Source organism: Phaethon aethereus (assembly GCF_964289735.1).
Source record: "Phaethon aethereus genome assembly, chromosome: 1".
In the NCBI taxonomy this organism is placed as follows: Eukaryota; Metazoa; Chordata; class Aves; order Phaethontiformes; family Phaethontidae; genus Phaethon; species Phaethon aethereus.
Window position 1 is genome coordinate 29,684,979 of NC_138575.1, and position 13,548 is coordinate 29,698,526.

Consider the following 13,548-nt stretch of genomic DNA (forward strand, 5'->3'; position numbering starts at 1 on the left):
TGAATGCACTTTTAAACAACCTTTTGAACAGCTGATAGAAAACAAGTTCATACTCTTAGAAACTAGTTTTAGCTGCAGCATCACAGAGTAACCTAAGAAAAAAACCGCAGTGACCTCCAACCTGAAAAAAGCTCCAGCTCCTGCATCAACCTTTCTCAATTTACTGCAAGACCTGGGAGGAGAGCTTTACAGGAAAGGGCTTCTAAACACAAATCTGAGAAACAAGAAACGATTTTTAAGGAACAGCATCTGCCTCTTGAATGACTGCAGTTTTTCAAGTACTGAAAACCGATGCTGACAGCAGTGCACCTTTTTTTTTGTCGGGGTTTTTTTTGCGTTTTTCTACATAGGAATTTCTGGTTAAAACAATAAAGAGGTGGAAGTGAAAGTGTTACAGACTTACACCAAGGAGGGGAGGTCGGGGGGTGGGGAGGAGAAAGAGAAGAGGGGTTAAAACCCACAAAACAAATCAGTAAATGTATCATTCAAATAAAAGGCGCAACAATTACAGAGAAACTTTAAAGCAACTTACCTCGAGGGAGAGAGATCAAAGACCTGTTTTCAGTCGGAGCTTGCTCTGGCCCTTCAGGCCCCGGAGGAAGAGGTTCTCTCACTTGGGACATCTGCCAGCCCTCTCACCGAGTAATAAGGCGCCTGCACCCCCCTCCAACAAAACTAACACGCGACTCTGCAGGAAGAAGCAAATGAAAGGGCTCGTTAATGTATTTTATGCAGAAAACTCACGGCTCGGGGGCGAGGGATTGAGGAGGGACAGCGACGAAGCGGCGGCAACTTTGCGGCGCGGTGACGGGCGCGCCGCCCGCCACCCGCGGCGAGCACCCGCGGGGCCGGGGGGTGGCGGCCGCGGGGCGGGGGCGGCCGCGGGCCGCGAGCCGGGCGGCCGCGGGGGGCGCCCGGGGTGGGGGCGCGCCTCGGGGGGAGCCGAGGGGCCCCGTCCGCCGCGGCGGGGCCGGCCGGCAGCGCGGCGCGCCCACCTCCGCATTTCCTCCCGCTCCGCCGCGGCGCCCGGCCCTCCTCCGCGCCCCCGCCGCGGGAGCCGCTCCCCGCGCCGCCGCCGCTCCCTCTCCCCCGGCGGCCACGGCCGCCGCCTCTCCCGCCGCGCCGCCCGCCCCGCGCCCGCGGGCCTTCCCCCCGGGGCAGAGGCACGCAGACACGGGCACTCACTCCCGCTGTCCCCCCCGCCGCCACAGTCACTCCTTCTCCATCATTTCCGGACAATGAAACATCCCGCTCCGGCTGGCGGCGGCCGCGGCTCGGGGCGGCGGTTGTGCAGGTCCTGCCGCCCGCCAGCGACGGGCCCGCGGGCTGGGCTGGGCCGGGCTGGGCCGGGCCGCGCTGGGGCTGGGGCCGGGCCGCGCCGCGCTGGGCTGGGGCTGGGGCCGGGGGGGCGCCTCGCTGCCTCCCGCCCCCAGCCGGGCCTCCAGCCACGGAAATTCCCCCAGGAGGCCGAAACCCGTCAAGCAGAAATAGGGAAGAAGGCGGGGGGGGGGGTGTGGAATCTGAAAGAGAGGCGTTCATGCCTGGACAGAGTTCGCAGCTGTGGCGCTTGGCAGCGGTGCGGGGGCACTTTTAATGGTGCAGCCGCTGGCTCAGCAGCTGTCCGCGGCGGTTATGGGTTGCCTTCGAGCCAGCTGCGCCTCGGAAGCCGGGCGGGCAGGCACGTGGGACGCGGCAGGCCTCCACGCCTGTCCTCCCGGCCCTTCCACCCCTCTCAAAGACCAGTTCCAACCCATCCTAACCCTGAACTGGTAACCTGCGGATACGTCTGTAAGAAGGACTTTAAAGCGGGCATACAAAAATATCCAGAGGAACAGGAAGGATGGAACAAGCATTTTTCACAAGTAAAAGCCCAGAGAGCAAACTGCTTCCTCCGCTGCCGAGTGGTGCTACCTGTGCTTTATCCGTATGGGAAATACACTTCTTTCCCATGGCACAGATTGATTTGATCATCAGCCTCGTGCTCCACTCTCGCCCACACCGTGGAGTACTGCAGTTATTGCTCATGTGCGTGCTGGTGCCCATAAGCTACATGCTTTACCTTGCTTATGCTATCACAGTATGTCATCTTTCTCTAACGAAGTCTGTTCATCTTTAAACTGTAATTTCCTTAAAAGTTACAAGCCCATTAGTTTATTATGGTTTAGTAAATATCCTTTACCAGCATGTCTCATTATAGTGTACAGCCAGGTATTTTGGGAGAAAGAAAAGTAGGAAGACAAAATAGCCAAGTTACAAACTGTCTACATCCTAACGTAAGAGAGTACAACTGATGGATATTTATTTCAATATCGTAAGTGCTAAAGAATATGCTCAGGTATTAAAAGTTCACTTCTTAAAGCTTAGCATTTCCCTGCAATGCTTGCAAAGCAACCAGAACAGAGTGTAAGTACCTGAGCAGGAGCCAGTGCCATGCGAGACTCCACGCATTTCTGGGCCTCCTCTCATTTCAGAAGTCATCAATAATTTTGCACCACTGTATAGCTTTATATGGTCATTACTGGCGCAGAAGAGAACAGTGTGATGAAACTTGCATGTATTTTCCTCTGAGAAATACAATTATTTTTAAGTATTTCAGTAACCTAAGGTGTTCTTTGGTACAACATATTCTTTCTTTAAACTTTTTAATGACAAAATGAAAAAAAATGTTTTATGTGCTGAAGAAACTATGTAAAAAACCCATTTTGGGCAGACAAAACTATTATCATACTGCATAATAATAATAATGGTCTCAATATCTATACTTTTCATCTACGAAAACACTGCATAACTTTCCATAGCTCCTTCTCTCCTTGCTGTCCTGGGGGCAGAGCGATTGAGACATAAGGTAGAATGACTTACCTCAAACTCCCAAGTGAGTCAGTAGCAGAAGAGAGGTTATGACTCATACTCAACGTACAAGCTTGTGTTTTTCCCTCTGAAGCTGGAAACATAGCAGAGAGCAGTGGGAGGAGCAATAATTTAGCCAACCTCACCCTGCCTTCAAAATATGTCATTGGATAATAAATGCCTATGAAGAGCAGATACCATCCAGGGTTGGTGTTTGGGTTTGGGTTTTTTTTTAAACTTATCTATGAAACACACATGGTAAACTTCATGGAGTTCAGTTTATCTTCTTAAAAACGATGATGGGATGAGCTCACCCTGCCAAGGGTCAACTGTGTAGCAGCCTACATAGAGTTTAAAGTAAGTAAATGAGTGGAAGAGTATCTCCAGCTGATATTCCCGTATTGCAACCGATGCAGGAAATAGCACTTTAAAAATATTGTGCAACACATAATACATTACATAACAAAGACTGTGATGACTGTAAAAAGATGAGTCCAGATGTGGTCACTGTTATTGAGATACCACAGATAGGCAAAGTTCATTGGCATAAGCCAACCATCCAGCACTTCCTGAGTGTACAATATAGTTCTAACAAATACACAGCTGATCTAAAATAATTGTTTTATTACTTTCCTTTAAAATATGTATAATTCTAAAATGTTATTGAAAATTCTCAAGAAGTGTGCAGTTCAGACATTAACATTAGTAGCCTTTCAAGTAGGCTACAAATAAGGGATATGTTGTATCTTACTACAGCAACCAAGTTACAGGCTGTTGCACGTATGTATCCCAACATACTCTTCCATTGCTAGATCGTAAAATCCAGGTATGGTCTTCTAGGCCATTCATGGCAGATTCTGGGGTGGAAGTGAAGAGAAGCTCAAAACACTTGTAAATAGGCAATAAGCTTAGTTTGTAGACAGAAAAATTTCCTGAAAGAAAAAAAAAATACAAAAAACCAACCAAACAAAAACAAATCCCCAAAACAAAACTCCAAACTTTTTTCCCTATTAAAAATTTCTGTAAAACAGATTCCTATTAAAAGTGCACAAACTGCAGAATATAATCATACGTCTTCAGGACAAAACTGGCCATCACCATTTTCTAGTCTGAGGTCCTACACAAGCCATACAATAGATACTACCTCCAGCCAAAATAGACTTCTCACTGAATGAAAGGAAGTGTTTTAGAAAGACACAAGTTGATTATTTAAAGTAAACCCACAATACTGCAAAACTAACTGCTGCAAGGGTTATTTTACTTACAGTATTAAAAACTTGAGCTATTTTTCTAGCTTAATTTTTCCAAGGCAAACTTTCAGTCTTTGAGGTTTTTTGTTTATCAAATAGTTCCTTGTGGAGGAAGTTTTGGATAGCAGAGTTGATCATCTCAACAATGCTGTAGAGAATTTGTGCATAACTCTTCAAATAAAAAGTATTTTATTAAAAATATTACTGCTTACACAATGAAGTGATCAATAACTATTACTTATAGATCAATACAGGTGTAGGTTCTGAAATTTTCTCCCCATCCTAACACTTACCTTTCCCTTGTCAAGGCTACTTTTTAACTGATGCTGACTTCCTTCTGGCAGCAGGAACAGAGGAAACTGGAAATATTTTACATCCTTCTTAACACCCTGGATCACTTAAATGTTTCTGAAAGATGGACAATAGTATTTAGTAAATCTTTTAGTGATTGACTGCTTGTACCTTAGTACCTGTGAGTTCAATTTATCCTTCTGCTGTGTCTAAGAACATGATTTTCAGGTTTGCAATATGCATTTTTAACACATGTATTACTCTCAACTTCGTAGCTCATAGTATTAGAGTCATGGCAGGATCTCTATCGTAAATATTATATAGTACGGCAATACTGAAATGGGAAGACCATTATACTTAAAAGGACTAAAGAAAAGACTCGGAGTTAAAGCTAAATTATATTATAAAACAGGATTACAAGTGAAGCTTACTTCTTTAATTTTTTTTTTTTTTATTTAGATCCAAAGCAGAAATACATGCAGTATATGCATAAAAGCACAGTAAAAGGGAATTTGAAGGTCACTACCACACCTGGTTTGGAGTACTTTTGGTGCCTGGTGTTCATGGCCTAGTTTGTATATCACCCATCTCCAAAACATCCTGTTTAAAGCCATGTAAATTGTCAGGTGCCAGAACAGAGCTGGATGCAGCTGTGCTGTAGATGAGGATTTGTGCTCTATAAAACACGACCACTGAAGGGCTGTGGGATTGACGGTGCCTTAGACACCAGCTGGTCCTAACAGGGCAACCAACTCCTTCTAGTCCAAGGAAAGCCACCTCCGTAGAGCGCAAACGTAGGAACAAATAAACAGCGGGATGCCTGAAATGAAATTAGAAACATGCAGATTTAACTCCTTCCATAATCAGAAACAGAATAAAGAAATGCATTCTCTTTTAGAGAAGCAATTGATTCCAGTAATGCTGTACTTCTTCCTGGGAGGAAGAAGAAGTCTTTCTAGCATAAATGATTCTTGTCCAGGTTTGTGGTTTTTCTGCCACAGGATGGACTCCACAATGAGGAGAAAGGGAAGATGAGGCTTAATGACTGCTTTGCGCTGGCTTGAGCTGGCAACTGAGAATTAAACTCAGTGTAAACACAAATTTAAAATATGAAAAGGTATTTTTCTCCATTTTATTTGTCTGCTTATAGTAAGTATAATAGTACAAGAAACATTTTGTTTCTGTAAAATATTTTCTAACACAGATGGCAAAGATTTCATTAAAATTGAAAGATTATGAAGTAAAACAAAATAAAATATTCTGAGATTAATTATTTCTGATGTAACTCCAATGAAGTCCAAGGAGTTGCATGAAGATGAATTCAGCTCAACAATTTATGCTACTTAGGGTGAAACACATCACATGGCATGGTTTATGGTAGCTTCAGCTATTCCTTAGCAAGCTGAAGCAAGTAGCTCACTCAAGCAGGTAATACATCTCACATGATAAAGTAACAGATCATATACTGAGGCATGCAAAATGACGTTTCATCACAACAAAATGTCAACTAGTAATTCGTTACATTCCTACAAATAAGTCAAGAAGAAATATTTAGTATTCAATTACAACTAAGTGTGCTGGATTGCAACAGTTAATTTATTTGCATATATTCCCTGCAGTTCTTCAGCTTTTCACCTTGCAGTTAATATTGCACCTTAATAAAAGAAACTTATTTAGGGCTTCAGAAGAAATTCAGCAAAAGTGAATGTTTCAAACTCTGTACTGATTTTTTAATGCACTCAAGTTTATTTGGAACTTGTCTTGACATTAAAGATCATCGCAGGAAAGACAAACGGTGGACAACAACATCTTTTGAGTTAACGGGACAGGAAGTTTAAGGGAATATTGATTAAAAAGTGTGGCTAATTGAACACAGAATGTTGTAACATGTACTATATAGAGACTTAGGAAATTTAGAATAACGCAGTGAATTTACCTTGACCACTTAGACATGATAATCCTAGAGACTGTATTTATAGCAAGCAAAAAAAAAAAAAAACCACAAAACCTAGGCCAAATATTTCTACTGCTTTTCAGGTTAACAAGGCTCCTTTTGCTTCTGCAACCTGAGCAATATCTGGATCTGGCATTTTTCTACATTAGTATTTTATGCACATTTTTTACAGTTGTGAGTATTCATGAAATTTACATTACCTTTTCCCAGCAATATCAAACTAATTGCCAATATTAAATGATGTTTGCAAAAATATCATATCTAGAATGCCACAAAAATAAAAATATTACCATATTGACTAGAATACCTAGTCAATCCTTCCTAAAAATATTAAAATGAAAAATACCAAAAGAAGCATATTTTACAAATAGAATAAATAATGCACTAGAACATAAGACTGTATGTTATATTGCTGTATGAGATCATGGAATCATATCCAGAGATTTATAAAAATTTGCTTAATTTTGTGCATCTTCAGTATAAGTTCATAATACACCGTACAGTTGCTCCTTTTGAGCTGCTGGAGAGTACACTGTGAGTGAGTATTAAAAATATTGTGTATTCTGTGTTGTATTTTCATAATCTAGAATGCTCTTACTTACATATTGTGTATTATTCCTAATACATATTCAGAGTATATATTGTAACAGCTCCTTTGGAACCACTAACATGTATGCTCTGAATGTATATTAACAGCAGAATGCATTTGCATATTAGGAGTCCATAATACTGAATGCACAATCAAATCTTTGGTAAAAAGTCATTGCTATATATACAAGCAGAAGTTACTTTCTCATGCTTCTCACTCACAACTGTGCCATCTTGCACAGTCATTTCTCACCCAAATCATTACAACTCACAAAGAAAAAAAATCCAGTACTGCAACAATTCTATGAATTATACTTTTCTTGAAGTAAAATATTTCATGAGGTCTTTTTTTCCTCTCTTTTTTCTATCTGATAATTATAATCAATATTTTCTTTAATTGCCTTAATATATCTTCCTGATTTTTCATTTTGGCATCCATATTAATGACTGGACTAAGGTCTTAGCATGAAATGCTCATGTGGATATTACATGTAAAATGCAGGTCACAGGAAAAAACAAACATAAAAATAAACCTCTGTCAGCTCTACTAGTATTTTTAACTGTCATGATTTTGTTTGTTTGTATATTTGCCTAAAATAACAGGGGTTTTTTGCCAGCCAGGAACATACAATTCTATAGATTGGACAGAACTAAAATTACATTACAAAATAACATGAATACAGAACTTGATTTGGATCAAAAAGTGCTCATCGACAGATGAGCATCCTGGCAACCCATGTGAGTACATATGGAAAAAGACACCTTGTCTAAAACAGAGAATTAAAGAAAAATAGCCTTCTGCCTCAGTTTCTTGCCTAGCTAAATGAAAGTAATGCAAAGCTTGGGTCCAGGCCTGATATAATTCTGTGTCTATGCTCATGGGATGGGGATTTTCCCCAGGAAGCAAAAGAAAAGCAAAGGATAACTCGGCTTTTGCCCAGTTGCCTTCCTCATCCTTTAGACTTACTGGAATAGCTAGAAGGACACAAGAGGAAATTATCTATAGCATTTCAAGGATTGCATCATGATCATACTGATTATTAGTTTTGAAATACTCTCAGTTGTATTATTTTAATAAGTCGTATTGAAAGGTATTTTGTAGTTCTGATATCACCACAGAGACATTAACCCTAACACATATTCGGATAAGCATTGTGGCAGTTAATGGCAAGTATAAACTGCGAACCATACAAGAAGCAAATATTTATGCATGCCTATAATAATACCGCAGCTAAAATATTAATAAAATCAGAAAAGACAAATCAGATTCAAAGGCTCCCCTATACTGCTGGTACTTTTGCATCGAATATATGGGGATGCAGTCCTGCCCGCTAATGATGGACACAATTATATTCTCCATTAATATGTGCGATATCTGCCACATATCAGAGAGACTGTGTGTCTGTGTACGTTGACATAAAATCACTGGAATTTTAGTGTTTTCCCTTTAAAAGAAATGGTTACACTTTAATTTAGTGAGGAAGCCTAGCACAGATTCCTTTATTTCTCTTTTCCTTTTCCTGTGGTTTGTTTCAAACATTTTAACGAATTAATGAAAATGCTATAAAAGGTGTAATGTTAAAGTATAATTTTATTTAACATTGTTTTACATTATAAGAGCTATAAGCAGGTTCCTGTAAACTTATACAAGCAGTTATTTTGAGGTCTGCGTTGTTTTTTTTCTTTTACAATTGTAAGTAAAAGTAAGATAATTTGTACTCAATTATTTTCTAATTCTAACATACTAGCTGCTCTCTCTCAGAGATTGTTTCAAGGTATAAACGCCAGCAGTCTTTTGTAGGACTCCAGTAAATTGCCTTGATCATCAATGGTGAACAAAACCAAGTAAAATACTTTCCTGTGTTTTCCAAAGTGAGCTTTACATCTTCTCAAAAAATTACTTGGATTTTCAATTTAATATGCTTTATTATAACAAAAGTAATGTTCCAATAACCATGATCTACAACCAAATGAAATTTAAGCAATTGTGGCAGGTGAGCTTTCACTATAGAATCTCTGGGTTTACAGTCCTGGATCTCTGACCAGTTCCCTGATATTTGCCTGATTTCGTGATGTTAGTAAATTAAAAAAAAAAAAGTCAGGTTTTTTTAATGTAACAGTGGTAAGCCAATCCTGAGCTTGATCCAGTACTCTTCAGGTTCTAGTTAAAATTTCAAGCACAATTCTATTGTGGGCTTGAAGATTTGACACCTATTTTTTATGATAAAAGGTATACTTTCAATTAGTTTACACCATAAATGCAGTTAAGGAGTAAATCAAGGGAATAGCACAAAGGCTACTGCCATTTTTTTCTCATGTGTTTGTCACTTGCAGCGGGGACATGAGATGTTCCAGCCTGCTCCATTTTTCCCCACCTTAGCATCAGTCTGTTCTGAGGCTGGGAATGAGAGCGCTCCTCATATGGTCACCCCACACTCTCAGTCCAAAACAACAAATACTTCTCACTAGAAATGTATCTTGCCTCTTCATATTACCACTTGTGGGTAATTCTGAAAAAGAATCTTACAAAATTTAGAAAAGTGTTATTGAAATACTCTCTCAAAACACCATAATATCACCAAGGTGTTATTTTCTTGAGGAAAAAAGTACAATTTACATCTAGAAATTTAAGTGGAGGAGCACTCAAGCATTCAGTAAGTATCTCCTGCCTGCCATTGGGTCAAATATGCTAAGAATTAAAAAAAATAAAAACCTTAAATAATTTGTGAGAACATGAAAATTAGCAAGGTCAAGAAACCCTAAATATTCAGGAACATCTAAGATATCAGCCATTGAATTTTCTTTTTATAAAACTGTATCTGGAAAAGCCAAAACATGAGGGTAAGCAGAAACGCAAAGTTGCGCTATTTTTTCTTTTATAATACTGAAAAAGAACTCTCTCTTATGACATCCACAGCTTCTAATATCTTGTCACACTTTAAATTCTTCTTTATGAGTTTTGTTTTGGAATGAGAAGTGGTGAATAGCACCAACAAGCTCCTGTGACAAAGGAGACAGTATAATACTTTTTAAAGTAAAGCAGAAGATATTTGTTCTCATTTTCTCAATGTAAATGAGTGAACTTGGGAACAATGGGGTGACTTTGGCCTCACATTGATGCAAACAAAACCAGAATATTGAGCAATGGATACAGTAATCTGTAAAATATTTCATTAATTTGCTCTACAGTTTGTGGGGAAATACACAATTTGTGAATTTGGTAAAAGAAAGTTAAGGTTTTAGAAATACACAACAGATTTCTGTAGATATACATTAATGTTTGTCTAAGTATCTGTCTAGACACCCATAGTTAACTACACTCACAATGTGCATGCGTAAAGGATATGCAACAGTAGACCATGAGATTATACATTTATCCTCATTTGTGAAGGTGGATGGCTAGAACTCATGAATGGAAAAAGATATATTATAAAGTATTTAATCCTAATCAATATTTATTAAAGGAGACAAAGTAACAGTATGGCAAACCTACAGTACTTTCGAAAAAAAGCAGCAAGTTGGATTTCTTATCTTGCGATAGTTAATGAAGTTCTGTGATTTATTTTAACCCTGAGGAGGGTTTTAAAAAACCATAATTATATTAATGTACTAAAAGAAATACAATTGTCACTTAGTTTCATTAAGTATGACAGGTGACAGTTACAAAGATAAATGCTGAAACTTGTGAAAATTGCAAGTTCAGGTTGAAGTGACAATAATATGGTAGCAATGGAATGGAATTGTGCTGCTCACTGCATTAATCAATACTACAATTTATTTTTTAATGTATGAAGAATATTTAATTTCGTTAATTTATGACTAGGTTCTTTCTACTTAAGTCTTCCTTTCAGTCTTTGGATTTTGGTTTCATTTTAAAACATTCTGGCTATTTATAAATCCACAGGCAATCTCATAAAATATCACTGTTGGGAAAGAATCCGTTTTCTGCATGCCATATACAATTTGGGAGATTGAGGATATAACTAAATCAATTAAAGGGGACATGGCTTTATTAAGACTGGAAAAGTTGTACTACTGTACCTGTGCTATACTCTGTGCAAAATCAGACTTAAATTTGTTCTGTTTATGATATCTCATTTACCTTTGCAAATCACAGGCTACTCCTGCAAACCCCCAGCAAAATCTATTTTTTTTATTTCCAGTTGTGAACGCATACACTACTGTACCAAGTCAGTGTTATATTTCAATTAGGACAGCCTGTATCATAGTGTCACAGATCTGAAGCTCTTGAACTGGGACTGAGAAGATCCTACCATAAAATATTTTCATTAAAACTTTACGATTCAAAACACAAACACACACACACACACGCTCCTTGCTGCCACGCACAGACGGGGTTTGCTTGTGTTGTACTTTGTGATTGCCCACATCATAGTTGAGTTTTAGTACTTTGGGATAAGCAAGCAGTTAAAGACTTTAATTTCTAATACGATTAATGAGAAGTGGTAAGGTGTGTGTACAGTAGATGTTAATGGACAGCTATCGGCAAGAATGCTTACAACACCTAGAATAAGCACGTATTCGGGCTATTTTCTTTAAGTATCATTAAATAACATCTATGCAGTAATTGATATGTAAATTTAAACTTCAGAAATGGCAATAATGAAAGCATTTAAGCAATCTCCTTCACGGTACTATAAAATCAATACATGAAGGGTTTCTGGAGCAAACCATTAGCTCTGGTTCGGGACACAAAACCCTTTCCAAGTAAAAATACACACAGTACTGAGTATCAGACAGTACTTGAAAACTACCCCTATCAACAGGTCTAAGCGTGTCTTTGACCCCATTAGGGATGAAAATTCATGTAAACATTTTCATGTTGAATGTAAATAAATATATTATGTCAAGTGTAAATGACCATGAACCTGTTGGTAGCTTTCTCTGCTAATATATTTCTGGTCTCTGCATGTTGTAGAAGCTTTAAGTTATGGACTTGCAACTTATATTGCTCTTTACATCTCCTTGTACATTTGGCTTATTATTCTCATGACCTACCAAAATTCACATATAAATGGGTAATGTCTCTTAAACTTATTAATACAGTTTGATTAAGAGACAATGTTCATAGTGGAGGAGTATATGAGGCAATTTATGGCTTTTGAGGGTGATTAAACGCTGAAGTGGAGCCAAGGCATTTGATAATCACAAGAGCTATTTATTGCTGGAATATTCCAGCCACATGAATGTTTTTCCCATCAGCCAGTAAGAGAAGCACATTTAAAAACAAACGTTAAGAAGGCAAATTTTTCTAGGTAAATGATGATTTGAAATCCTATAATGTAACTTCAGTGGAGAACCCCCACTCATGTCCCATGAAGGGCAGGTATAGATAAAGTATATATAGAATTTAGAAGGAATATGTTCCTCTCCCTAAGAGCAGGACTAAGGACAAATAATTGCATGAGGGAGTTACCTGTGTAGAAACTGAGGGTTGAGACTGAAGTGTGAACATATGTGATTTGACTTAGGATTTATGACTCATTTTCATATTGCTACTGTAAATGAGTAACAATTATCATCTGCCAAACTGGCCTGTTAGCACATGTTGGAAACAAGTCCAAAGCGGCTGCAATTCTCTGGTCTCATGGGAACAGGCCCGTTTCGTTTATACCTCCAAAAATATAAATGAAGTAAGGAGTGATGCCTTAGGAAGAGGCCACTGCGGAATTAGGAGAAGGGAGGTTCTGGTGGAAAACCCTCATAAGACCTTGGAGAGGAAGTTGGAGTTGAGGGTTTGGGGGATTTTTTTTTAGTTTTGTTTTTAGTTAATGCCGTGAGTCACAAGTAAAAGTCCAATACAGGGATACTGCTCTGTATTTATTTAGACAGTGAATACCAAGAGACTCAAGTCATTCCCAGATCCCATACAGTAATCTGCTATACACAAAATAGCAAAGTTTGGTTTTTTGTTTGCTTTTTACAAAGAAGGAGTCACTGGTTCTCGTGTAAAAATGAGGTAACGTCTTCTGCGGCTGAACTGCTAAACCCAAGAATGTTGAGCTGTAATCTGGCGACTTCCAGAACTGGGGCAACCAATCTGTACGTGCCCGGTGACATTTCTGACCATCATTCTTCTTCATCCTATTCCTCTGAACTCATATGCGGCAGTCTAAAGCTGTATAAAATGCAGCCCTCTTCATTTGGTGGAAATGAAGAAGCAAGGTGGAAAGAAGATGCTGGAGAGTTGGGCAGGCAGGTTTGGAGAGTCTGTCCAAGTAGACAACACAGAAAGCAGATAACACTGCTCACAGTGGCAAGTTGGCAGTTCATTAACTGTTAGTCAGAAAAGAAATATAACACGTTTTTCCTTCTCACTGACTGTTATGGAGAAAAAGGAAAGACAGACTCATTTGCCCCAACAATTTTCTGTCTTCAGTTTTCTGACTTTCTCAGTTCATATCCACTAGGAAAAATTCAGAGATAAAAGGGAGGAAATACGAATTTCTGAACATACCTAATAGTCTTTTTTAACAGCATCATAGCAAGGACTGGACTATTACTGCATAGTTGTCTTGGTTTAGCCTCAGCCAGCAACTAAGCACCACGCAGCCACTCACTCACTCCCCCACGGTGGGATGGGGGAGAGAATCAGAA

The 13,548-nt window shown here is 39.2% G+C and overlaps 1 protein-coding gene across 1 annotated transcript in view; it reads right to left on the bottom strand.

Annotated features, from left to right (window-relative positions):
• MDFIC (MyoD family inhibitor domain containing) overlaps positions 1-820 on the bottom strand; it is a 45,435-nt gene extending 44,615 nt beyond the window's left edge. The window contains exon 1 of the mRNA XM_082003738.1: positions 533-820. Within this exon, the coding sequence (XP_081859864.1) occupies positions 533-623 (91 nt within the window). The 5' untranslated portion in view covers positions 624-820. The remainder of the gene's footprint in view (positions 1-532) is intronic.
• Positions 821-13,548: the final 12,728 nt, after the last annotated feature.